General features: G+C 40.7%; 1 protein-coding gene across 1 annotated transcript in view; it reads right to left on the reverse strand.

Annotated features, from left to right (window-relative positions):
- Nucleotides 1–27263, reverse strand: part of FLT1 (fms related receptor tyrosine kinase 1) — a 171896-nt gene that overhangs the window by 32204 nt on the left and 112429 nt on the right. Inside the window, 3 exon segments of the mRNA NM_001309471.1 lie at nucleotides 3774–3906; nucleotides 8536–8642; nucleotides 20158–20289. Coding sequence (NP_001296400.1) covers nucleotides 3774–3906; nucleotides 8536–8642; nucleotides 20158–20289 — 372 coding nt within the window.

Genomic DNA, 27263 nt, shown 5'->3' on the forward strand with positions numbered 1-27263 from the left:
GACTTAATCAGTCATGAATATGTAATGAAGCCTCAACAAAAACCAGAAAGGACAGGGTTAAGAGAGCTTCCGGGCTGGTGAACACGTGGAGATTTGGGGAGAATGGCATGCTCCTAGGGGCATTGGAAGCCCCATGCCCTTTCCCCATACTTTACCCTATGCATCTCTTCCATCTGGCTGTTCCTGAGTTACATCCTTTTATAATAAACTGGTGATCTAGTAGAGTGTTAATTTAACACAACACCTCCTCTCCCAACCAAATTCTCCTTCTCAGACTGTTCTGATAACGTGCCTTCAGTTAGTTATCCAACCTACCCTCTTTCCTTCCTCATACTCCAGTCCCTTTCCCCAAAGGACAGGTTTTTTTTTTTTCTAAGATTCTTGTAACACTTGTAATGAAGCTTTCCTACTTCCTCATCATATTAGAACATTTATATTTTTATGCACAACTATCCAGTAACAAAGATGTCTTCACCCTGCCTCTGCTTAGGATCTTGCACTCCGGCCACTCTAGGCATCCCGTTAGGGCATGGGAAAAGTTCAGTTACTAATATAATTATAAGAGCCTCTTTGCATCTATCTCAGAGGGATGCACTCTGCATTGGGAGGGGAGCACTGGTGAAATTACATACTTTTCCTCAGGTCAAACAGACACCTGTGGTGACTGATAAAGACCATTCCTCCCAGAGCAGGCACCTTGTGCAGGGATGTAGGCTCTGCTTCCTTCTTCAGATAAAATTGTACAAGAGATACACCAGAATGGGAACTCTTAGTTTAAATAAAAGAGCCTTGGCTGGTCCCTGAAAGTGCTGGATATTGAAATCCTGTATGGAAAGCGCACTAGCAGATAGCTTCTCCAGAGTTGTATAAATTGGTACATTTTTGTTGGAGGCTTATTCCTTGCTTTTTTAGGATAAAAGAACAATGTTTCTCTTCTGCAGTGCCTTCTTCTATCTAATGTGAAAAGTGTCCTAAGCCTGAGAAATACTACGATAGTCTCCATCCTGGGGCCCCTTTCCACATAGTCCGAAGACTCTTGCTTCTTTGGGGCAGGTGGTATCCTTTTCCTTTCCACACCTTCAGCCCCCACACATTCCCTTCTTAGCTGTCACAACACACTTTATTTTAACAAGTGTTTGGGGGCTTTGCTTCTATCAGTGAGGATAAGCTCATGCTCAGTTGGCTTCCCCCAGTCTTTGCATTTATTCTTTTGGAATCTGACTGCTGCCTCATAAAATAGTATGAAGCTATTACAGGCTCTTTAGTCATCTGATGCATTGGAATCCTTCTGCAGACCTGTGTTTCCAGTTTCAGGGGAGCCCAGTCACACCGGACTTGACTTTGCCTGATCTTTCTTTTCCCTTAAAATCCTCTTTGGTGTTACCTACATGCCGCTAACAAGCTTGGAAAAGTGCTAGGTCATTGTCATACACTAAAAGGATACTAGAATCTCCTCCAAGAATGTCCTTGGCTGGCCAGGGTCCCTGGGACACTCTGGGGAGAGTGCACAGCAGCATAGAGCTGAGCCCCTCTCTGGCATCCAAGGCTGGTCTTACAAGAGGCAGCACTTGCCTAGGTACCATCCACTTGCCAAATTCCAGACTCCCTGTCTTGTTTCCCATATTAGGTAATTCTGACTTTATTTTCCAATTGAAAGATGCAGTGTCAGAAATTATCCCAACTCCTGTGATAAATTTATAGGAGCTGAATTCTCTTCTAGGTTTAGTGAGGAATCACTAACAAAACAGGTTTCTTTAGTTCCTGGATTCCAGGAATTTCAGTGGTAGCAACACCTTTGACCCAAGCTCTGACTGTATCAATCTATCAGTTCCTATACATTCTCACTTCTCCCACCAGGTCTGCTAATAGTAACCAACAGAGTACGTACAGCTGAAATCAGATGCAGCTTAGTCTGTATATTTCTTTACATTTATAACCCCACTATAACTCTGCCCATAAAACCAGCTTTTTCTCTCCATGCATCCAGACAAAATCTTGGTTACTTTCACTTGCCAGACATTATTTCAGAATACTTTCTGTCATTTATTTGGCTGAAAAAAAAATCTTGGGCCTCTTTGCTCCCACGTTAGAAGGAGGAGCATTCCTCTGGCCCTTGCAGCCATGCTTTGCATTAAAAGAGTTAGCTGACTCGACACTTTCTCTCACCCATCAGAGACACTCACATGTACATTAGTCAAATCATAGCATCTGGCAACTCCAGGAAGAACAAGAACCATAAGAAAGATCTTCAACAAGGAGAATCTCCTGAAATGAGATTATCTAAACCCATAGGCCCCCAGAGGAATTCTGCTAAAAGGGTTAGCAATCTCCCTCGATGTGATATGGATCACAGTGATAATAGGCCAAGGAATGAAGAAATGGGACAGAAAGCTCATGTATCCTGTACTGGAAGAAGCATGTTTGATTGTGACTAATAACCCTGGAAAGCAACATGGCCTGAGAATGGCTTATGGTTATGGGAAAATTATCCCATGTTCCCTGCCAAGGTTACTGAGGGGCTGGGCTAGCTGCCATATAATTTAGACTCACAGAAGGAACTCATCTTGTGTGCCACCTGCCCTTAACTACTCTAAATTTAGTCGATGTTTTTTTTCTGTCAACAGCCATGGCTGGCTTTCGCGTGTCTTTCCAGCTTTTTACTGATTTCCAGTTTTCTTCCCCAAGCCAAACAGAACATACTCTTGGGGCCAAGTATTCTTTTTCATGTAGGAAGAAATGTAAGTGGAATCATTTCAAGGCCCAAGAGAACAAGAAAAGCCATTTCTCCCCTCACACCCCCACCCCAATGTAGTCTGTGTGTGGGGAAAGTGGAGGCAATGCAGCTGAATTTGGAACAACAGAAACTTTACACTGCGAGTGACAAGCTCCAGAAACACTGGATCCATGATCTCTTTTCCTAGTTCCAACTACTAATGATTCTGGCGTACACATGGGAGTGAGTGGAAAACTTTTAGAAGCCACGATCCAAATATTCTGGGCAAGCGTAATTGAGGCTCCTATTGTTTTGTAGCACGACGGGCTGGAGATGGATTTGCATTGTGATGTCTGAGCTGGAGGAACTGGTGCACTAAGCTGAGGGAAAGCACAACTGCCTAGTGTTTACAACATCTGTGTTACCTGGAAAACAATAGTCCTTGCTCTTCAAAAAGGAAACTTAAATGACCCCTTAGGACTTTCTTCTCTGTCTAGACATTCCAAACACCCAGGGAAATTCAAAGTATGTAACTTGTGGATTTGCACAGAGGGGTTTTTTGATCCACAGCCTTGAAGAGCACCAACTCTTTCACCAAAAGTTTGATTTCACTATTCCTCGCCATCCTGGATTGTGTTCTGGGTTATAAATTTCTAACTCCTCAAAAGTTTCATTATTTAAGAGTGTCTATACTTGTAAGCCTCCTGATGAAACTGATCCCCTCCCTCCCCTTCCCTACTCTTGTGATTGTCTCCTTCACCCTTTGAGGGAAGAGACTCAAACACCTTTACATCCCCGGAGCTTAGATGGGTGCCTGCTGCTCAGAGAAGGTGCTTGGTAACTGTTGGAAGAATGAGCAGGTGCACCCTTGTACCCTCGTCCTGTTGTCTCAGCATTCTCTTAGGATAATTTACCTCCGTGTCCGTCTCCCCTGCTAGTGTGTGAGCAGCTGGAGGGCGGAGTCCCCAGCCCAGTTTACTGTTGCGCCTCTCAAAGCACAGTGTTTGCTTGTAGTAGGTGCTCTGTATGGACTTAGGAATCTGTTGAACAAATACATTACCCAGTTTAAGTCTCTCCCGGGCAAACTCCCACTTGCTGGCATCATAAGGGAGCCGCTCACACTGCTCATCCAGGGGAACTTCATCTGGGTCCATTATAATTGATAGGTAGTCAGTCTTTATTTCAGAAGAAGACTGAAAAATAAAGAGATCTCAAGTCACCAAAAGGAAACAACTTTAAAAACACCAGCTATCCAATTTAAAACAATACCTGGCAACATCTGCTGCTATTTTGGTTCATTTGGTTAAAACAGTGTAGTTGGGTACAGAAAGTACCTCACCATATACACATATGCACATCACACTTGAGCGTGCAATTTCCATTAAACAACCCCTTATTATTCCCACACTAAAATTCTGTAGTACTAGCTCCACCATCCTATCTCAGATAAAATGCACTCAGATTCTCCAGAGACCTTATTGCTTGCTAAACAATTATCATGAAAGTCCTTCTCTAAAAAATGTATAGCATTTTTGTAAAATCGTTCCAATGACTAAAAATAACATTCTGTGGCCATTCTGTACAAGCAGGAATATACATGACAGATGGGCCAGCAGTGGGGTCTATGATGTGACTTTTCCACATTTGCAAGAAAGGCCAGAGGTGGCAAAGTAAGCCCAAGATCCCTGGGACAGTGGAGAGGCACAGTTCATGTGAAGTGTTTAAATATACTCAAAAGGCCTGGCCTCTTAGTTGCTGCAGCTACTTGAAAAGAATGGAGGGTCCATTAGTGAGATTAGAATTAAGATTACCCTTCAGTAAGAAATAGAGTTTGATTATTTCAAAGGCCAGGGAGTAAATAGGTTATAAGACTTAAAGCCATGCTCCGAGTTCGTTGGACCATTGGTAGGATGTCAAGTAAGTAAGATGGCATCTGCCTTCAAGTGTCTCATCTTGGTAATGCACATCAAGCCCAGAAAATACCCTTTATTTCAGATCGTAGATAACTAGATTTACATTTAGTGTCTTAGATTTATATCAGTGGGTGGATTTCCTGTTAATTAATTGTAGATTTCATGACTACGTTTCTGTGAGAGAACAGAAAAGAAGTATGCTTGCCCATATAAGGTAGGTTTTGATAACTCTTGCCTAGAAGTTATGTAAACTTCATTTAAATGAGTTTTGGGGCCCTTCCTTTCAAGGCCTTTCCTTAAAGAGAATCAGAGTTCAGTAGAGAAGACAACCTCTCCAAAAACACCATTTCACACCCATCCACATTCTTCAGCCCTTACTCACCCTGTTCTGGGCTGTCACAGCTCACCTCATCCATCACTTACAATCAGTCTCCTTCTCACAGAAATTATCACTAAAATGTGTGACAAAGAACTCAAAGTAGAAGGATTTGCCTGGCCTCCACAAAGAGTAGAAAACAGATATGGAGCACGTTTGTCACAAACTGCATTTGCCAGTGGTGTTAGACTCTAAGGACCTGGCCTGTCAGACACTCATGTGCGTCTATAGATTCCTATACCAGGGTGCTGGGTGTTCATTAGAGACACTGCTGGAGTAGGCTTTATGACTAAACTTTTCAGTGTCCAATATAGCCAAGTCCATGAGAAATAATCTGAAATCCTCAAAGAGCATAGGAGAGCTGAAGCCTAGCAAGGGACATCCTAGGTTCTGCAGGATGTGAGGGGAGGTTGGCAGAGGTGTTAGTGGAGGCAAGGGAGCAGGCAATGGAAGACAATCTCCCCATGTGACATCTACACAATTTTGTGGTTTATCTCAATAAGGAAGATGAGAGGAAACACTAAACAAACCTTAAGAGCTTTGAGGAGAATACGATAGTAGAATCTTAGTGGACAAATATTTATTCTTTCAGTTGACATTAACACTGAGCAGCTACTAGGTGCTTGGCATGAACTTGCACAGCTCAGTGCTTCAGAGCCCAGGTGTTGAGGCTCACTGCCTGGATTTGAAGCTCAGCTTCTGACCAGCACATAACTTTGGGCAAGTTGCTTAATCTTTCTAAGCCTAGTTTCCTTATCCATAAAATAGTGCTAATAATGGTACTTATCTCATAGAGTTGTTGTGAATATTAAATGAAATAATCCATGTAAGCTATTAGAACAGGGCCTTGTATATAGTAAACATCAATAAATGTTAGTTATAATTATCACACTGGGCCATGCAGCAGAGGATAAAAAGATAAAATACAGTCTTTATCAATGAGGAATTTACACTGTGGTTAGAGAAAGCACATGGTAATATTTTTTTTTATGAGGAAGATTAGCCCTGAGCTAACTACTGCCAATCCTCCTCTTTTTGCTGAGGAAGATTGGCCCTGAGCTAACATCCATGCCCATCTTCCTCTATATGGGACAACTCCCACAGCATGACTTTTTGCCAAGCGGTGCCATGTCCGCATCCGGGATCCGAACTGGCGAACCCTGGACCGCCAAGAAGCAGAACGTGCGAACTTAACCGCTGCGCCACTGGGCCGGCCCCCTGGTAATATTTTTTGATGCTTTGTTCCTCTTTTCCTCCACAACCACTTTTTAAATTTCATAGGCACTCTGTTATTAAGATGATAATCTCTTGCTCTCATCCTTTATTATTGACATCAAAATTTCATAGATTTTTTGAAATACAAGGAACCTCTTCATTTTATTCTCAATTTACCTTTCCAGTTTTATTTCCACTATGTTCGTATATGCAAAATAACCAGACTCCTGCCCTATTCTGAGGAGTGGGAAGGAGTAGGGTGCGCTGTGTTTTTCTGCTTCTTTCCTTCCAGCCACAACCTTCAAAGTCTGTCTCTAAAGTTTGCCTTCTCTGAAGTTTTTTCTCCCCCTCTCCTCCTTTGAACTCCTATAGCCTTTGTACCTCCCGTACAGATTTGGCAAGTTTTGCTTTTGTTAGATCTGTTTCCATATATGATGTATCTCCCCTTTCAAAATGCTATTGTTTGACTTTCGTTTCCTTCTAAAGCAGTGGCCTTAATTGTCGTGTCTAAAAACCAGTCACTCATTATAGCAAACGCCTGATGTTACGTATTTGCCATAGAGGATGGCTGCTAGCCTTGCCTCTCATACCAACGCTATAATTGGTTTTGAATATCAAGTCTAAGATCAAACAACCTGGGTTCAAAACTCAGCTCCAGCTCTATTTTTGTGACTTTGGGCAACTTACTTTACCTCTCTGAGCTTCAGTTTCCCTCTCTATAAAATGGGAATAATAATATATCCACCTCCTTGTGCTTTTGGAAGGATTAACTGAGATATTACATAAAGAGCTTCCCACGAGATCTGACACATTGCTAAGGGCCAATAAAGCTCTAGAAGTTGAGGAGGCCTTCTTGGCACTTTTCAAGTCCTGTTGATTTTACCTCCTAAATATCTCTTGACTCTAATCATTTAGACTAAGCTACCATCATTTCTTACTTGGACTGCTATAAAGTCTTCTGCTAGGGTCTTCTCTATTCACTCTTGCCCCCTCTGGTCCGTTGTCCTCACAGCAGCCAAAATAAGCTTTCCAGACACAAATCTTTCACAATTAGAATCGCCTACCTTTGCTTAACAACCCCCTCCACCCAAGGCCTCCTGTTGCTTCTAGAATACAAACTCAATTCCTTATCATAGCCTACAAGGCCCTGCCTGGTCAAGTGGTGCAGCCTTTCCTCTCCTCTACTCTCCTGCCTCACCTCACACCTTCTTCCCACCACTGCAGCCACACGGGCTTCTGTCAGTCTCTCGTTCTCATGGTGTTCCCTCTGCCCTGCCCGAGCCTCCTACCTGCTCTTCTCTCTCCCTGCAACAATTTTCCCTCCCTTCTTTGCCTGACCAACTCCCTTACACATCTTTTGGTCAGCTGACTCTAGTTGCAGTTTTACGTTTGTCTATGTCGTTGATTAAGGACAGTCTCCTCCACAGACTGCACGTCAGTGTTTGCTCCACTGTCATCAGAGAGCCTTACACAAGGCCTTGCACTCTGCATGGAGCAGGCACACAGGAGATATTTGAGGCATGAATGAGTGAGTGAGTGAGTGTTGACTCCCCACTGAACTTCAAAGAAGCAGGTTGTGCTGCAGGCGTAATTATAGAAATCTGATGTCTTGACTTCCAACCTGAACCTCACACTCCAAAGAACTTAACTGTATTGTGGGGCTCAAAGAGTATGGAACAGCAGTGCACTTCTTTGTGCTTCCATAATGTTATGAGAGATAAGTCAGAGGTGGGTCTTTATTTTGCTTTTTCCTTTTTGTTTCTTAGTGGAGAGTGAGGTTAAGAAAATGAAGGCTTCACAGGTCCCATGCTGAATTTAACTTAAAGACTTTATTACATTTTTTTTCTTCCTTCTTATTCTCCCCAAACCCCCCTAGTACCTAGTTGTATATTCTAGTTGTGAGTGCCTCTGGTTGTGCTATGTGGGACGCCGCCTCAGCATGGCCTGACAAGTGGTGCCATGTACGCGCCCAAGATCCGAACCAGTGAAACCCCGGACCGCCAAAGTGGAGGGCACGAACTTAATCACTCAGCCACGGGGTTGGCCCCCTATTACATATTTTATATCAAAATTATCCGTTCTGTCCCTTGGAAATATTAATCTGTCCATTGCTCTAGCTTTTCTTTTTAATATCCCACTTTGTGGTTGAGAGACATTCGAATGATTCATTTTCAGTGTTCACCAGGTCAGAGACAGGAACAAGAGGAAAAGGGAAGAAGAGGGTGTAACATTTGCTTAGTGCCCGCTCTAGACATCAGACAGGGCTTTGAGAATATTATGTAAATTGGAGCATAGAACTTCATCTGAAATGATCTTACCCTTTTTAGTTTTCGGATAAAGAGAGTTAATAGGAGCCAGAAGAGGGTTGCAGCCACACACGTACACGTCAGAGTGATTAGCTCCAGATTAGACTTGTCCGAGGTTCCTGGAGAGAGAAAAACACCAAGATGGTGCTAAAAAGCAATTCTCAAACTTAAGGTCTTTGTGGTTTTATAAAAGCGGTCCAGTGCCCCTACATGGCTCATCATGGTGACCGCGGTTGCTGGCACAAGAATTCGTCTCTGGGACAGATCCTTTCTTACCTTCTGAGTCAGGCAGGGTCCACAATATTATCACAGTAAATCGCACGTAAATTAAAAGACTGTCAAGAGAAATTTTGCTCTTAAGTTTGCAAACTTTGTAATCCCAGAAATAGCTAATTAAAAATCAGAAGAGAAATTTAAAAATGGGAAAAAATTAAGGCGGGAACAAAAGCCCATTAAAGTCCTAAATCTGGAATATGTTAAATCTCCCTAATGGATTTTAGAGGAAATTCTAGAGAAAAAAGAAAGAAATGACATAAAAGGGCTCCTTTGGGACTCACAAAATTCTTCAAAGTAGATTTAAAAAATAAAAATAAAACTCAAGGACTGTCACAATTGCCTGCTCACTCCTTTTGGAACAGCCAGGCCAAACCACCCACATCCCGCTCTCCACACCTGGGGCTCTATTTCTGACCTTTGCAGCAGTCAGCCTGCAGGGGCTGAGATGAGAAGAGATGACTGCTGGAGTGGGATTCTTCCCAATCACTTCATTTCCCAGAATCACAGAGATCAAAAGCTGAGCTCTGTTCCTCCATGACCAAAAAGAAAAGACCCAAAGTATTCGAGAGAAGCCTCCAGAGACGAAACTCTTTGGGATTTGGAAAGGAATGCCCCAGTGGGCCAGAACAGTAGTTCCCTGCTTATTGATTCCAGTGGACAGTTTCCCAGAAATTCTAAAGTAAGGCCCTTATCCTTTAACTTCATTAAAAGGAGACAGAGGCTTAGTATTACATTAGGCAGAGAACAATCGAAACTTACTCTTTTTAGAAATGATGATGTGAATGATATCATTTATCAAACACTTATTATGTGCCAAGCCCTCACTCCCACCCTGTGAAGTCGGTGGCAATAATATCCCCATTTCATAGATGAGTACTTCATGTTGTGGGGTTCTTCGTTTCAATTCAATAAAGACATATTGAGTCCTGCTATAGGCAAAGCTGGAGGCTGGAAGAGATAGGAAGATGAGCAGGAAGGGAAAGTTGTCACTCTCAAGGAGCTCAGTCACAGCCTAACCAAGAGATGGAAGGCAAATACAAAGAAATTAGATAAAAAGAGTTTCGGAGGTTGAGGGAATCTAATGCTTTTTGGAAGAAGTAACATTTGAAATGGACTTTGACCTACAGAGATGAAGGCAGGGGAGGGCATTATAGGCAGAGGGAACAGTATGAGTAAAGACCCAGACTTGGGAAGGCTAGGGCACTGATGGCAGTATAATGCAAGATAGAGGACAGGACCAGACCATAGAGAATGCTGAGCGTCTGTGTGGAGAGTTTAAACTAAATGCTGCAGGCAGTGGGAGCCAGTGTAGGCTCTCTGCCCTGAATAATTGCAAACACACGTGCTAGAAACCTGAACCTCTTCTTTCTTCTCTCTTAACCATTAGCCACCAAGTACATACACTTCCTGTAGGCCATAGTCCCTGCCACAGTGTATCCCTTTTAATCTAGAGGGGAAACTGACGTTTTCTCTCTATCCAGTCTATCACAAAGTCCTGCCTGTTCTGCTTCCATGGCTCATGAAATTTTCACCTCCTCACCTACCCCAGTATCACTGCCTTAATCAAGGTCATCAGATCTTACCTGGACTACTGCATTACCTTCCTAACCAGGCTGGGCTCCCTTCAGTCTCTCCTCCACTCTGTAGCTAGAGTGATCTTGCCAAGTCATATATTTAATCCTGTTACACCTCTCCCTAAATTCTATCATTGCCCCCACCCCTAGTCACTGTAGAGATAAAAATCCATATCCTTAGGTCCCTTATGCCCAGCGTTGCCTATCTCTTCAGCTTCATCTCCTGCTGTCCTCCCGCTTGCTCCAGTCACATCAAAATACTTGTAGTTTCTTAAGTATACCAGCCCTTCTGAACCTTTATGCTTTGGCCTTTGCAGTTTCTCCACCAGAATGTAAGCTTCCTGAGGGCTGAGGCCACATCTTATTCATCTTTATATCCCCACTCAGTGAATTAAAGGATAAATTATGTTTTGCTTTATTTGTCTCCAAAGAATTTCATGAAACTTTCAAAGGGTTCAGAGTCAAATTCCTGGTTGTGTGTATTAATCCAGTAAACATACGGGATACCACCTGTGTCCCAGGCTCTGTTCTGGGTGCTGCTATATAGTGGTAAGTGAAAGGACATGGTCTAGAGCTCAGTCTGGCCTTCAGTCTGGACTGATGGGTATGTTCAAAGTTCTGAGTGAAGCAGCAGAATGTAGAATTGTGTTTCTCATGTTCATTGCTATATCTCTGGTGTTTGGAAGAGTACCTGGCATGCTGAAAATATTGGTCAAGTGAATGAATGAATTTAGCTTCATTTGCTGCTGTGTCAGCTTGTGGTTAAGTTTCCCTGAACCTCATGAGATTGATTGAAAACAACTTCCTCGAAGAAGTTTCAAAGTATGATAACCTTTCTCTTAGTACACATCCTCTCGATGGGAATATTGTAAACTTGAGTAAATATGAGTTTGGATTTCTTCCACTATAGTGAGAATTCTAATGTTGCCTTGCTATATTCACACACACGCTTCTTTGCTTATGCTGCAAATAAGTTTTGTGGAACCTGGTTGGGACCTGCAAAGGGCACAGTGGCCTCTGGCTGTTGGAGATGTTGATCGCATTTTGAGACATGGCGCTGTCTGTATAAAACCTCTGCAGATGCCTCCTGCATGGAATGCTCGGGAGAGACTCCCTCCCATTGTGAGAACTTTCTCACTGCATTCCATGGGGCAGGAAGTTGACCCCCAAAGTCATTCCACAGTCCTTACTCAGGCAAAATTCCTTTCAGTGGGATCAAATGTGTTTGTGTGCACTTACACATTTAAAGAATCAACTCATTAAAACACATCTTCAAGATAAACATTTATTAGAAGGGAAAGATCTATTTAATATTCTATCACTGCTTACTGAAAACTAAAACAAGAATTTTACAAGATACAATGTAGTAGCTATGCTCTATCTCTATCTTATTTGATAGCTTGATCTCTATCTTTATTTTAAAAGTAACTGTTAGGATATTCTTATGCTGGGTAGACTGATTTAAGTCAGCAGCATCTCATTCTATACAGCTCTTGGATGTTTTCTCAGAGGTCAAACATCTACACACTGGCCTGACTAGACCCAGCTTCGACTGGCTGGTGACAGCTGATGAGCTCAGTGCCTGAAATAGTCCAGCTGCACATTGCAGGGGAAAGGAGGCCAGCGGAAACGTGGGTAGGATTTGACAATAATGAGGAGTTAGCACTGGGCCTCAGAGACTCACTCTTATATGATGTGTGTGAAAGGCCAGCATTAGGACATGGTACAAGGTTATTTTTATATGGGATCCTGACAAGAATGTGGCCAATTTGAAGAGTTCAGGTAATTGTACCTTTTATTACAGATTGTTGCCCCTGTTGCACAGAGTGTTCCATGTCAATTACCCTCCCAGGCTTCATACCATTCTTCTTGGGACAGGAAGGAAGGTGCCACCCAGGGGATGGACTGAGTTCCGACGGGTGGTGTGCCTTGTCTGGAGACTGTGCAGCTGTGCAGTGTCCTGCTGCCCTGCCTTGAGCCTTTCTGATGGGGATGGCAGGGTGTACAGGGCCTGGGCTTTGTGGTATGGCAGCATCGCACCCTGACGTGTGGCATTGTGTGGCACCAGACTGCTTGAATCAACAAGCAGCAGAGCCAGACAACTCAGTTCATGCAGTATACCTGGGTGGTGCTTCCTAAGATGTTAGGGAAGATCACCAAGGAAAAGACCAGGGCTCCTGGCCCCAGGGCCTGCCTTGACTTCAGAGAGTGAGCACAAGTTTCATGAGGAAAGCGCAGGAAGCCTTCATGTGACCCTACAACCAGCATTGTCTTAGACCAAGGACTCAGTGCCCCAGCTTCCTCATCGTTACAATGTGGAGATGACAACAGCACTCGACCTCACAGGCGAAATACGTAAACCTAGTGTGAGCAATTATTTTGAAGCCTTCCTTCCCTACTCTCTCTCCCCTTTCCTTTTTTTTCCTTATCACTTTTTGGACTTCAAGTACAAGAGAATTTTTTTTCATTCAAACATATTGCATATATCACAATTTGTCTTTTCTTTCTAAAACCAATCAGACTTCGACCCAAATACCGATCATTCTCTGCAGACAACTGAGTCATCACTTTCCCTGAGAAATTTACCTGACACTCTGCAGGGTGGCTTAGACGTTATTCTCTGGTCCTGTCATTAATTTGAGGTAACTGTTTATGTGGGTTTATTGCCCACTAAACTGTTAGGACTTCAAGAGAGGGGTATGTTTCTTGTTAATTTTGCATCTCTAGCACTGGCCCCGAGGATGTCTTAATAAATGTTTGTATGTGGATGAAAATTAAATTAATCAGATACACCTAGAGCTGACTCTCCTCATGGACCAGTCAAGTAGCACTACCTTATTCTGTCTAAAATCCAGTCACCAGTTAAGCTTATTATATGATTTCTCTAAGACTTATTGGAATATTAAAATTGGCCTTCATACTGTTTATGAAGCCTTTTAGGAATCTATGTTTACCACTTGGAACCCCTGTTAAGGACAGTGATGTATAGAAATACTGTATTCAGATTAAATTTGAAGTACATTTGAAAGAGTAATTTTTGGTAAAGGTATTTAAAATTGCTATTATGTGACATCAGTCCCGTAACATATTTTTATTATAGCAAGTTAAACCCTTAGGTCAAACAGGAATTTTGTGGTTTGGAACACAATTTGGGTGACACTGGCTAAGTCTAGGAAAACTATAATACAAAAAGTTTTGTTGAAATGGAATTTGGTTTATGTTAACAAACAATAATGTTAGCTAACATTTAAAGTTGCTATTATATGCCAGATACTGTTTTAAATGTGTTAATCCTTACAACAACCCTGTAAAGTTGTATACCATTATTAACATCCATTTTGCGAGTGAGCAAACTGAAGCACCAGGTAGGTAAGTAATTTGCCCAAGGTTACACAGCTCATGAGCACTGATGCTCCTCACTTCAGAGTGGGTCCTCTTGACCACTGGGCTTTCTGCCTTAGGGTTGAGAGGCAGGAGAGCAGAAGGGTTAAACATGGATCCAGTTCTCAGCTCTGCCACTTCCTAGCTTTGTAACGCTGGACAAAGTCCTAAAGCTCTCTGTGCCTCAGATTCTCACTTGTAAGTAGAAAAAATCCTCACTGAATTATTGGGAAAGTTAAGTAGGCTAATGCGTGTTATGTTAAAACAGTGCACTGTGTGTTCAATAAGCATATGATATTATAATTACATAGTCCCAGGCCTTCACAGAGCCTAACAGCAAGTTCACTAAGCCTAAAACCCACTTTTTTGACCCCCTGCAATTTTTTACCAGCCTAGTTTCCACAGGAGGAATTAAGATGAATCTTTTTTGAGTTTAAATTATTTTACCCCAAGAATTATCTTCAAAAATGTCATATCACCCTAACTGAATTCTATCACCATTTTTTGAATTCTTGATCAAGGCCAGATGTCATTGTTTAGATTTGAAGTACAAAGGCATGTCTATCCTGTCCCCAGCCCTCCTGTGTGAAACTAGTGAACAGCAAGTTCATCTGTCTGTTTTGAGAACTCTTCTCTCCTTGGGAAACTTTTCTGAATTGCCAACACCCATGAGAGGAGTAGCATCAGGCTCCAACATCTTCATGTGAATTAGTTTATCACATCCTTCTTAGTACCAGAATAGCCATGGGAGTGAGTTTGGGGGCAGGATTCAGGAAGAGAGGAGCTAGAGTAGAGGACAGTCATGGATCAGAGGAGAGTCAGAAAGGAGAAATGAAAACTGCAAGCTGGCTAAGGGCGATAAAAAGAGTGGCTGGATACTCAAGACAATTCCGTTTCGAGCTTTCCAGGTTTTACTCTTGGAATTTTATCAAAGAACATAGTCTATACTTCCTGCTGTATGAGTCCTTTCCTGAAATGCGTTAATTTGCAATTATTGTGGCACAGAAGTTATAGACGACATCTATAATGCCAATTCAAGTCTTTAGACTGCAGGACCCTGAGGCAGTCCTTCTGTGCTTCCCATGATTTTTTGTATCCATCAGTCATCCTCAAAAAAATGTTTCAAATGGTAATTATTCTTCAAGTTGTTTCCTCCTGTGAAATTAGAAATGCTATTAAAATAGCATTTCAATAGCAAGGCCTAAATCTGTTCTAAGAATGTATGTTTATATATGTGGTTATTACTTGCAATAATAATTATAAAGTATAATTTACCTTAAGTCCTTAGATGAAAATGTGCCGCACTTTCATTGTAACAGTCCCAATTGAGTTCCATGGGCTATTGAGTGCTATGTTAACTTCAGAAATAATTTGGTTAGTAACAGTTTTGTTGCTGTTGTTTTAATATTAGAACTTCCCCTCTGAGAGCTCCCCTGTGCTCCGGTGCTTGCGCGCACAGTCCAAACCAAACAAGACCTGTGCTTATTTAAAGCAGCTACACTTGGACTCCCCAGGCCACTCATCCTTTCAGATACAAAAATAACACATTGTTTTATCTGTGACTATAAGAATCCTTTTTCAAAGGAAATAAAAAGAGCAGACAGTTTCCTTCCTGGCTAATTCATGAACCTCTTTAAATCTGTTAAACATAGCCATAGACACAACTCATTTGCCTGATTTCATTTCCTAAACTCAACTTGACAAGATAGGTTGGTGTGAAGGGTCTATATGCATATATTAGAAAATTAAGTCTAAATTGGGAATGTTTCACAGCCACCAGAATGAGAAGAATAATGATTTAGACTCTAGAGCAAGAATCCAATTTCACTGATAAAATTACTGAGCAGGTACTGCATTCAACTATTCTGAACAGCATCCAAGAATCAGATTTTTATTCAATGAACCCAAAGTACGTCCCTTCAAGATACTGCATCTAACTCATAAGATCCACATAATATCAACTTTCAAAACTTTTTCCTATTCAAAATTATATCCTTATGTGGATCCGAAACCTGCCTCCTTGAAACTTTACCACCATCTCCCTTCCTTGGGTCTAGTTATATTTTCTGGTCTGTCAAAGAATAAAAGTTAAATGTCTCCTCAGTCTGAAAGCTCCTTAAATATTTGAAGAAACCAATCATGTCAACCCAAGTTGTCTCTTTTTTAGACTAAACATCTTCATTTCCCCGCACTATTTTATCATTACCCTATTAGGATATGGCTCCATTTATTTATGCTTGGCTTATAAATGGGTACAGTATTTCAGGTATGATCTGATGATTGCAGATCAGGTAATCTGTTTTCTCAGCTCAACACAATTTTTAAGCAGAGAGGTTGGATACGGCTGTCATTCTGAGAGCAGAAAAAAAAAATTACAAGAGAGCAAGGGAGAAGAAGGCAGAAAAACTATAAAAAGCAGACACAAGAACTTAAAAAGCATGGCTGTTGGGAGCAATAATGGGTAAAGAGAAGGAGCCATATATATAAAAGATGTCTGCAGCCACCTTGCAAATTATACCATTTCTCTAAGTGATATTGAAAATTAATGCTACATGAGGGAAAAGAGGTCATGAGTCAGAAGGACCAATTTCTCAGAAAAGTCAAGGGACCAGCCAATAGTTAGTTCTAAATAGTTAGAATAACTTAGATTTTGTTGTTGCAAGGGAGATGTCCATGTAGATAAGGTCCAAAGTTGCCTTATAACTTGCTGTCCTTTCCTACCTTGTTCACCTTGCCAATCCAACATCCTACAAATCCTCTTTTAGAGATCAAGTCACTCTCCATATCCTTTTTTTGTCTCTATGAGCTCCTTTAGCACTTATTAGCAGCATTGTGTAGTCTGTTTTATACAAACTGGTGTTTCTACTTTACCCTTGGGAGGAGCTCAAAATGTTTATTGATCTTTCGAATTGTTTCATGTGCACCTTAATCTTCTTCCAACTAGGTTTTCAAAGCACACTGAGGTTAGGGATCATGGCTTACACTTTCATATCCTGCATACTCCTGGGCAAATAAATAAGTTATTGACCTAACAACTAATTGAATTTGGCATATCTCTATTGCCCTAAATAATATATCAATATATTTCTTATTTCAGACAGTCAATGGTAGTTTTCTAAGATGATTAATCCAACAAACATTTATTGAGGGCTCTGGGATAGAAAAATGAATAATAAATAATGGTAAGCATTGCATTAAAGGTACATGTCAAGTACTATGGGAGCACAGAGAGAAAAATGATGGTGAGACAGGAGGTAAGGTGTAGAGAAAGTGACCCAAGAGAAAAAATGAATTTTAAAGGATGAGTAGAGTTGTCTGGGAGAAGAACAAGTTGGTAAGGAAGGTTTTTCATAATAAAAGGAAAACAATGTGTAAAGGCAGAAGGCTAGGAGGAGCACAGTGTCTTCAGGGAATCACAAGTAGATTTAGTGTGGCTGGAGGGCTGGAGTGAGTGGGGAAGGATAAGAGTGAGGCTGGAGAAAGAGCCTGTGGAGGACCTTGTATGCCAGGATGAGGATAATAGGCAATCAGGAACCACTGCCGGATTTGAAGCAGGGAAGTAACATCATAAGATTAGTTATTTACAAAGATCACTCTAGATTGGGGAATGGATTGGAAGAAGGTGAGAGGAGAAGTAGGTAGGCTGGGAGGCTAAGAGATGAGGTCAAAAGATGATAGAGGTCAGAAATTATGCAATGGCAGCTGATTGGGCAATTTAAGTGAAAATTATCTCCCCTTTCCTCAAGAGCAAATAATATAGGCTGATGGAAACTTCTAGAAATTATCAGTAACAGCAGTATTCTTAACTTTGTCTGACTTTTCAGAAAAGAGCATAACGTTAGTGGGAAAAGGAATCAGTATAGGAAATCTAGAAGGAGGTAGAGAGAAGACCAAATAACAGGATAACTGAAAGAGTCTAAAACCTCAATTTTATGCTAAGGCTTTGCAGACAAGTTCCTAAGGCACTTCAGGAATGAGAAGAATGGAGGAAGAGTGGAAACCTTTGGCAGTTTACAAAGACATGGACTCAAGTCTCAGCCTCACCACATACTTGTTGTGTGTCTTTGGGCAAGTTATTTAACCTCTTTGAGTCTCCATCTTCCCGTCTGTAGACTGAAGATAATATTACTTATTTCTTTGGATTCTTATGAAGTTAATGGGATTAAGTATGTCAAAAGTCTAGTACAGTGCCTGCACATAAATGTACTAAGTAAATATTAGTCTCCTGCTAAGTGCTGGGCCTGGGGATGTGATACAAAGATATGTCAGACACAGTTCATAAAAAAGCTTACAGTTCAGTAGGGAAGAGAAGAATATCAGTGCCTAAGTAATAATAAAAGGCAGAATAAAATAAGTACTGACTAAAGATACAAGAACCATGGTGGAAAAGACCAGAGAAGAGAATGAGTATCTGACTCAGCTGTTCATTCTGGAAGACACTGCAGGGTAGAAAGCATCTAAACTGGCCTCAGAGGATAAGGAGGATTTGGCTGAAACAGAGAGGGAGCCTGGACAAAAGACATTCCGGGCTGTCTTTGAACATCATGAACAAAGGCCACACTTGGCATTATGTGGTGAGTCAGGCTCACTGATGGTCAGAGTCCTGGCTCCATTCCAGCTTGGGAGGCTCCACAGTGCCACTCCTCTGGCCCTGGACAACAAAAGGATAACAGCAGGCCTCCTGGAGAGCAGACTTATGGCAAATAGAAGGATGGTGGTCATGGCTATGGGCAGAAGAAACTCACAGGTACCGTAAAGCAGTGTGGCTTCTAGGAAACCCAGGTCACCCTGGCAGAAAAGGAGAAGGGAAAGGAAGTGGAGTCTTTGGGGAGACCTACATACTTGCATAAATATCTCTGCTTCAGTCAATGGCTTCTCCCAAGCCATCAGGTGCCCAGCCATTGCTGACTCACATTCCTTAGTACAGAAGCGTGGGAATAGACACATGGCCAGGGAAGACAGCCATGCGCTGGGCTGGAGTGAATCTAAGAAGAGAGCCAGTTCACTGCAGGGCTGCCATTCCCTGGCTATAGGATTTAGGTTAGTCATTTCTGTCCTCTTTGGAGTTTCATAATAACTGCTCTATGTGTCTTACAGGGTTGTTGTGAGCATATGGGGGGAAAATACCTCTGGACTGAGGATTAGGGGGTCCTCCTTGCTCTCTGCTGCTGCTCCTCTCTCAGATCTCGGTCCCTTCCTGGCCTGATTTGGAAGCCTTGTTCAAAGATAAATTAACAATCCTTTGAAGAAGGAGGTGTTAAAGAGGGGTGCACACTTAATACTTTAAAACAGGGATTATTTGGGAGACAAATAGCATCATTACCTAAAATGTTTGGGGAATGCTACTTCTGACTTTTTCTGAAAGTATAAATTGGTGGTAGGATAGTTTCAAATTTTTCAGGAGACTCTCTAAAATCATCTCCTTGTAAAAGAAATGGAGATGATTTTCTCTTTTAAAGGAGTCTGAATTCTCAGTTACAGTCTTTAAGCAATGTAAGTTTCTAGGGCAGAAGAGCTGATGTATATTGCCTTCTCCCTGTTTCCTCCCCAAGAAGTACTTACATATTCTAAGTCTATTGGGGAGCGTTTGGAAATAGGCTACTGAACAGATTCCATCTTTTCATGTAAAACTTCAATGTGCCATAGATATTTACATCTAAGAGGTGCCAATTTGATATTTTATGATGCTGTAAATGTTATGTTTTAGATGATTCTTGGCCTTGGGGAATTGAAATGAGGTCTAAACCCTTTTCTAAATGGAAACTACATAGCCATAGTCCAGGGTAGGATTAGACTTCTTTGGATTTTGCTGCTCAGTGAAGTATCTGAGGCCTATGAAGAGGAAGCACTTGGAATATTTTTCTTAAATGTGATCTGTTTGTTATGCGTTGCTTCTCTCTGATAGTATTTTGCCTACTTTGTGTTAAAACTCAGCTTATGAAAACAGATGGAAGAGCAGCATATGTCTAACTCATGGGAACTGGAAAAGGAAACAGAATGAACAATTTCCAGTGCATGGGTTTCTTTCACCCATCTACAACCCGTCTTCTTCCTTTTTGGATTTCTTTCTCACAGGTGTGGGCGCTCCAGCCATTCTCTGTGGGTCAATGTCATACATCTGGCAGCAGCTGGCTTTCCTCTCTTCCAGGAACTACTTCCCTTACAGAGACTCTGTTCAGATGGCGGGCTCTCAAGGGTGGCCAGCCAGTGTCTTCACCTTCTGCCTTGCCAGGTGGGACCAGACAGTCCCTTCTCAGAGGGACGGGGCGGGGAGGGGGGGAAAAGGAGGTCAGGGAAAGGAACAGACTGGAGCAGCAGCAGGAGACGGGGAGGTGGAAAGTTAAACAAACAGGGAAATAGATGTCTGAAGAGTTTCTTGTTGCTTTCTGAAGCAGCTGTTTACCTTGAACAGTGAGGTATGCTGAACTTTCCACAGACCCCTTCTGGTTGGTGGCTTTGCAGTGATAGATGCCTTCATCCTCTTCTGTGACTCTTTCAATAAACAGCGTGCTGCTTCCTGGTCCTAAAATAATTCCTGAGAGTGAGAGATGTTTAGATTAGTGGGCCTGGACGACAAACAAAAACAGCTACTTCTGTAACACAACCCTCTTCCTATCATTATGCATTCAGACAAGGAAATCCGAGCTCTCGTTAACCTGGGGCAGGGCTGCTTATTTGTTTTCTCTGGTCCAGGCTTTTTAATAGCACCTTCCCACCACAGCAGAGCTCTGATCCCCAGCTTTGGAGATGTGGATCTGACCAAGGCCGTTCACTGTGTGGAAAGAAATGAGATGGGGCTGCCATACCCAACTTTAAAGAGCAAATATCAAGGAGGTAGCAAATCTAATAATAATAACTATCATTTACTCAATGCCTGCTATGCGCTAGGCACGACACGAGACACTCACTATTCGTATCTTGACATTCACAACTACCTTGTAAGGTATCATTGTCTCCATTTTATGCATGTGGAAACTGAGATTTGGTGAGGTTAAGTAACTTGACCAACAGCATGTAGTTTGAGAGCACATTATATTTGTGGCAGATGGGTCAAAGAAAACTGTGTTTCATTTGTCATAATGGCAAAGAGCCTGGGCTGTTTTAATCTAGGCCTTATCACTTCAGGTTTAGTCACTTTAGGCAAGTTACTTAATCTTTCTAAGTTTCAGGTTCCTCAATCTTAAGATAGAAATTTATTGAGTTCCTACTCAATAAGTGTGAAAATGAATGGCAAGTGCACAGCACATAGTGATACTCAGTAAATACAAGCTGAAGTATTACTACGGGGCATGGTGACATGGAAGGAGCTCCATGAATTTTTGGGACCCTGGCTTCAAGACCCAGACACTTTAACACCAAGTACTTCAAGTATTTATTGAGTACTTACTCTGCCGTTAGTCTCTGTTAGAGACTTTGGGGGTTGCAGGCTGAGACATGGTATCTGCTGGGGGGAAAATTAACTAATACCAGACACACATATCCATATATTCTCTCTCACACACATACACTCATACACCAGCAAACAGAAAATGTTTAATGAATGAGAATGAATAAATGTGGCACAGCATAACCAATTAAATGCAAAGTCTGGGGCAAGGAGGGAGATCAGTAAGGATAGGAATACTCAGGGAAGGCAGCATTGAGGAGGTGGGCCTTGAGTTGAGGTTTAAAGGAGTATCAGAGGTGAAGGGAGAAAGGAAGGCCCGAGGAAAGGCAGGATGCTGAAATGAATGTTCATTGAGCACTTGTTCTGGAATCATGATAAAATGGGCCTGACAAGACAATAGGCTATATTTCGTTAGTTTAAATGGTTTTTATTCCCCCTGATTATAAAAGATATATTCAATATAGAAAATTCGAGAAATATTGGAAAACATGAAGAAAATGTAAACAAACCAACCAACCTACAATCTTACCTCCCAGATATTTTTCTTCTAGTCTTTTTAAAGTGGACTTTTTTACACAGTTTGCTCATTCATATAATAAATATTTTGTAGCTCCTATCATGCACTAGACACTATTCTAGAGGTTAGTGATACAATAATAAGCAAGGCAAGTAAATCCTTGTAACAAAGGGCTTAAATTATAGTTTTGGAGAATTACAAATAAATCATGTAATTTCAAGTAGCAATAAAATCTGTGAAGAAAATTAACTAAGTTAAGAGGATCATGGGTTAAGGAGGGTGAAGAAGCTGTTTTAATAGGGTGTTTAGAGAAGATTCTCTGAGGAGGTGATGTCTGAGCAGAGACCTGAAAGCTGGGAAAGAATGAGCCATCTGAAGATCTGGAAAAGGGCTTTTTAGGCATAGAGAGTAGCAAATATAAAATCTGTCTAGCAGGAATGAGCTTGTTTAAGGAACAGTGGAAAGACCAGTATGCCTAGAGTGTAGTAAGCAAGCAGGAGAGAGGAGAGCTAGGCAGGGCCCACATCCCGTATGACCCCACGGGGGTGGGTAAGGATTTAGGATTTTATTCTGAGCACAGAAGAAAGCCGTTGGAGATTACAAGACTGTATGGGGACAAGGGTGGAAACAGGGAGAGCAGTTAGCTAGCTCTTGAAGTTGTCCAGTAGGAGATATGGTGGCTTTATCCTAGAGTGACTGTGTTGGAAATGGTAAACATTGGTGGCTTGGGGGATATTTTTGAAGAGAAAACCAATCAGCTTGCTTATGGATTAGCATGTGGTATGTGAAAAAGTCATAACAGTTTGACTTCAAAGTTAATGGTTTGAATAACTAGGAAAGTAATGATACCTTTCCTGTTGGGGAGCAGGTTTGAGGGAAAAAGTCAGGAGATCTGTTTCACACACATTAAGTTTGAGGTGCCCACTGCACATCCAAGAGGAAGTTTCACTGGGAGCTCAGGGAGGAGATCAGGATTAGAGACAGCTATGTGGAATCAACATATAGAAGGCATGTAAAGCCATAAGAATGGAAACTAACCTCATAGGAAGTGAGTCAGGATAGGGAAGACAGCAAGTCTGAAGGCTAAGCACTGGGAACTTTGAGGAAGAGGAAGAGGAGGCAGCAACCTAGAGACTAGGAGGGAATAGCCCAAGAGGTGACAAGTAAACCAGGAGACCATGGTTCCTAGGGTGCAAGGAAAGAGTTCACAAAGGACAGAATGGTCAGCTATGTTCAATACTGCTGAGAGACTAAGATGAAGGGAGATAACTGACTACTGAATTTGACAGTGAGCCATTTCAGTGATATGTGGGAGCAAACGCATGATAACTGTCACTTAAAGAGAAAACAGGAGGTGGTGAAGTAGAGATGGTGAGGAGGTTACTTTAGAGGTAGAACAACATGAGGTCAAGGAATGAATTCTTTTTTGAAATGTGAAATTTTACAGCATGTTTATGTACTGATAGGAATAACCCAGGAGAGAGAGAGAGAAACTGATTATGCAAGGGATGGAAGGAATAATGCCACAAGTGAGGAGGGATGGAATTCATTGGCCAAGTTGGCCTTATATAGAAGTAGGGATAGTTAATTCATTTCAACAGGAAGGATGGTAGAGTATAAAGGGATAGGTAAATTGGACAATTTGGTGATGGAGTAAGTAAATAAGAGGTGCTCATCTGTTTAAATTGAGGAAGAGAAGGGAATTGGGGGGGTTTGAAAAGAGAGAAAAAGGTGTGAAATAGTGTGCTGGGAGAGAAAGAAAAAAAATTCAGTAGTGAAATGACATGAGATTTCTCCTAATGATTATACAACTTTATGTACTCACTTCCCCCCACTCTTTGATGTCATAGTATAAGTATTCCCCCATGTTCTTAGATACTTTTAATAGAACCATTCATTATGTACCTGTACCCTATTGATTGGCATTAGATTATATCTAATTGCTTGTAACTATAAATAGCAGTCCAGTTAACATCTTTAGGCATAAAGATTTTTCTGTATTTCAGACTATTTCCTTCAGGTAGATTTCCAGAAACAGTTTTTAGGTCAAAAGCTCTTGATTCATATAACCAAATTGCCTTCCAAAAAGATTCTACCCTTTAACACTTTTGCTAGCAAAGGATAAGAGGTTTTATCATTGTCCTGCCAGTTCTGAACAGTATCATCTGAAAAATACAAAACACCAAACTTTGCTGATTTGATAGATGGAAATGATTGTTGTTTTAATTTGTGTTTCTTTGAACATCCTTTCATGTGTTTGTTAGCCATTTCTATTTTCAAAGCACCTGTTTTGAGTAGTTGACTGGAAAAGGTGAGTTCAGATTAAGGAGAGCTTTGAAATCTGGCTAAAGAGTTTCCATTCAGTGTAGAAGGAAAGGGTCACAACGATTTTTGAGCAGGGAAATGACATAATGAAAGCAATGTTTAAGGAAGTTTAGTCTAGAAGGAGAATGCAGGATGGCCTGGAATGAGGAAAAAGTGGCATCTGGAAGTCCAGCTCACGAGTTGTAATTCAGGTAAGGAATGATGAGGATCCAAATCTGGATGGTGGGAAAGGAAGTAGAGAGGAAGAAATGGAAACAGACACTTTGTAGAAACAGCCTCAGGAACTAGTGCTTTATTAGATACAGGAATAGACAGAGATGAGTCCAGGATGGTTCCAATAATCTAGGCCCAGATAATAGGAAAAAAATGAGAGCTCTCCCCCATAACCTTGACTAAATCATTTAATCTCTTTAGGGCTGTTTCCCCACCTGTAAAATGAGAATAATACCTACTCTGCCTATTTAGTGGTATAACTGTGAGGATCAATTGAGATAATTTAATGAAAGCTTTGAAGCTTTGCCATTTATACTATATCTTACAGTTTTCAATCACAGACAGTAGTATAGCTAGATAGTGAGTGGTCAGGGACAAAGAACATTTATAATAACAGCTATCTTGCAACTCACAATCATCTCCATTGCAGCCGACCTGAACCTCAACCTATGGTCTATCACTCAAATCCCAATTTAAGGCTAACACTGTGAACAGAAAAAGTCAAAGAACTTGGATTTCATCCAAGGAGGCAGATGTACAATTGTGGAGGTGAGAGGATAGCGCCAAGGATGCTGATGAGCTAGCATCATCTGGCACGGTTTCCTTTTTCCATCACATGGAGGAGAGGAGATGACGTGAGAGGCTGTCCAAAAACAACAGACAAAGCTCTTCTTTCTGACTTGTCCTCCTATTGCACTGTAACAAATGGCACAAAGACACTGATGCGTCACCATCATACAAACCACTCACAAACCTCATCAGGCCCTTTCTCATTCTTTGCTCTTGCTATTTATTTCCCTTCTCACAAAAATTGGCCAGTTACTACCCTTATAAATTTTTCCCATTCCTCAAATCTTCCGTCCATATTTACTCATAGTCATCTTCTCTAGTTTCTTTAATGCCTTAACCTGGTCGTACTCACTTATCTGACCTGATTCCTATAGTATAGGTTCTGTTCTCCTGAGGATCTCACCTCTTAAAAAGGGCGTTCTTTTTAGTTTAATTTTTTCATTGTGATTAATTTCAAACATTTAAAAAGTGCTAAATAAAATATAACCCATGTACCCACCATTAAGATAATCAGATGTCAACATTTTGCCATATTTGCTTTAAACCCCTCTCTCTTTTAATATGAATAAAATTTATACTTTTTCCCTTCCTTCTCCCTCTCTCTCCAGAGGTACCGCTATCCTGAAGTTGGCACGCATCCTTCTTGTGCATGTTTTTGTCCTTTTTCTTCATAGGTATATATCTGTAGAATATATAATATTGTTTTATGGGTTGAAAAATTCTAAATAAATGGTGTCATACAGTATGTATCCTTTTACAACTTGTTTTTTTCCTATTCAACAATATTTTAATATTTATCCTTGTTGATACACATGTATGGAGTTCATTCTTAACTGATGTATAATATTCCATTGCATAAAAAAGCCACAGATGAAAAAAATCCACTTCTCTACTACAGGATAGTTAGGTAGTTTTCACATTTTTGCGATTACAAAGAAGGCTACAATGCACATCTAACACAGCTATGTGTACACTGTTATGCACACATCTCCTTGTGCTGGGTTATAGGATACCTATTTTCAATTCTACTATTACAAAATTGTATTTGAAACTATGCCAATTTACACTTTAATTATCAATGAGTAAGAATTCTCTTTCCCCCATGTACTTACCAATACCTGGGGTTATCAGGTGTTTTAATTGATGGCAAAATGATGGGTATGAAATGATATTCACAGTGGTTTTAATCTGTCTCTCTCTGATTACTAGTTAGGCAGAACATCTTTTTTCTATTTTTTTGGCCACTCAGGCCTTTTTTCCTGTGAATTGCTCATTCATGTGCTTTGCCCATTTTTCTATTAGCCTATTTGTCTTTTTCTCAATGATTTTAGAGTTCTTTATATGTTGTGGATACTGATCCTTTCATGGTTAAATATATTGCAAGTCTTCTCTCATTCTATGAACAGTCTTTTAAAAGTTTAAATTTTGTTTATGCTGAATTTTTAAGACAAAAGCTTTTAAAATTCTAATGTAGTCAAATTTATCAATTTTTTCATTATCCTTTGTGCTTTTCTTTACTTGTTTAAAAAAAATCTTTTCCTACTCCGATGTCATTCCCCTTATATATACTTTCTTCTAAAAGTAAAAAAATCTGTTTCAAAGATATATTTAGAGTTTTGCCTTTTCTCATTTAGGTCTTTAATCCATCTGGATTTTCTTTTGGGGAAGGATTGTGCATGGTGTGAGGTAAGAATCTAATCTTTACCATATAATTAACCAATTATCCTAGCATCATTTACCGAAAACTCTGTCTTTTTTCCTACTGAGTTGTGGCCCCGGCTCTATTGGATACTAAGTTTCCGTGTATTTGTGGTTTTGTTTTTAGGCTCTCAACCCATTTACAATGACCTATTTATCTATCTCACACAAGTTGTGATTGCTTGATAATACATCCTGATATGTGGTATGGTGTGATCCCTTCTTCTTCTTCAAAATTGTCTTGGCTCTTTATACTTTAATATGAATTTCAGGTTTAGTTTGTCAAATTTTGTAAAAAGCACTGTTTGGATGTTGATGAAAATTCCACTGAATTTATATAATATTGTGAGGGAAATTGTCATATTTATTTTTAGATCAAAACAAATGAAATTGCCAATATTTTGACCTACAAAAATGGCTCAAAAATGGTTCAACTTAGTAATATATATTCTCATCCAAGAATATCAAACATCGTTGAGTTATTTAGGTCTTCTTTTATGTCATTTAATAGTTTTATGATTTTTCTCTTTAAACATTTTGCTTTTTTTAGTTATATTTATTCCTAGATATGTGTAAGTTTTGTTGTTATGAAAAATGGAATTGAGTTCTTTGAAGAGTCATTCTATATGAATTTTTTCTTTCCCCTTTGGGTGTTAGTCATTAGAACTAACAGATAGAACTCACTTAGAAACATGATGCTCTTCTTTGTGTTGCTGAGATAATTTAATTGTAGGCCAGCTTACTTCTAGAGGGACCACCTAAGTAATTTCCAACCACTAAGAAGATAACGATTTCCATG

This window comes from Equus caballus, chromosome 17 (assembly GCF_041296265.1).
Source record: "Equus caballus isolate H_3958 breed thoroughbred chromosome 17, TB-T2T, whole genome shotgun sequence".
NCBI lineage: Eukaryota > Metazoa > Chordata > Mammalia > Perissodactyla > Equidae > Equus > Equus caballus.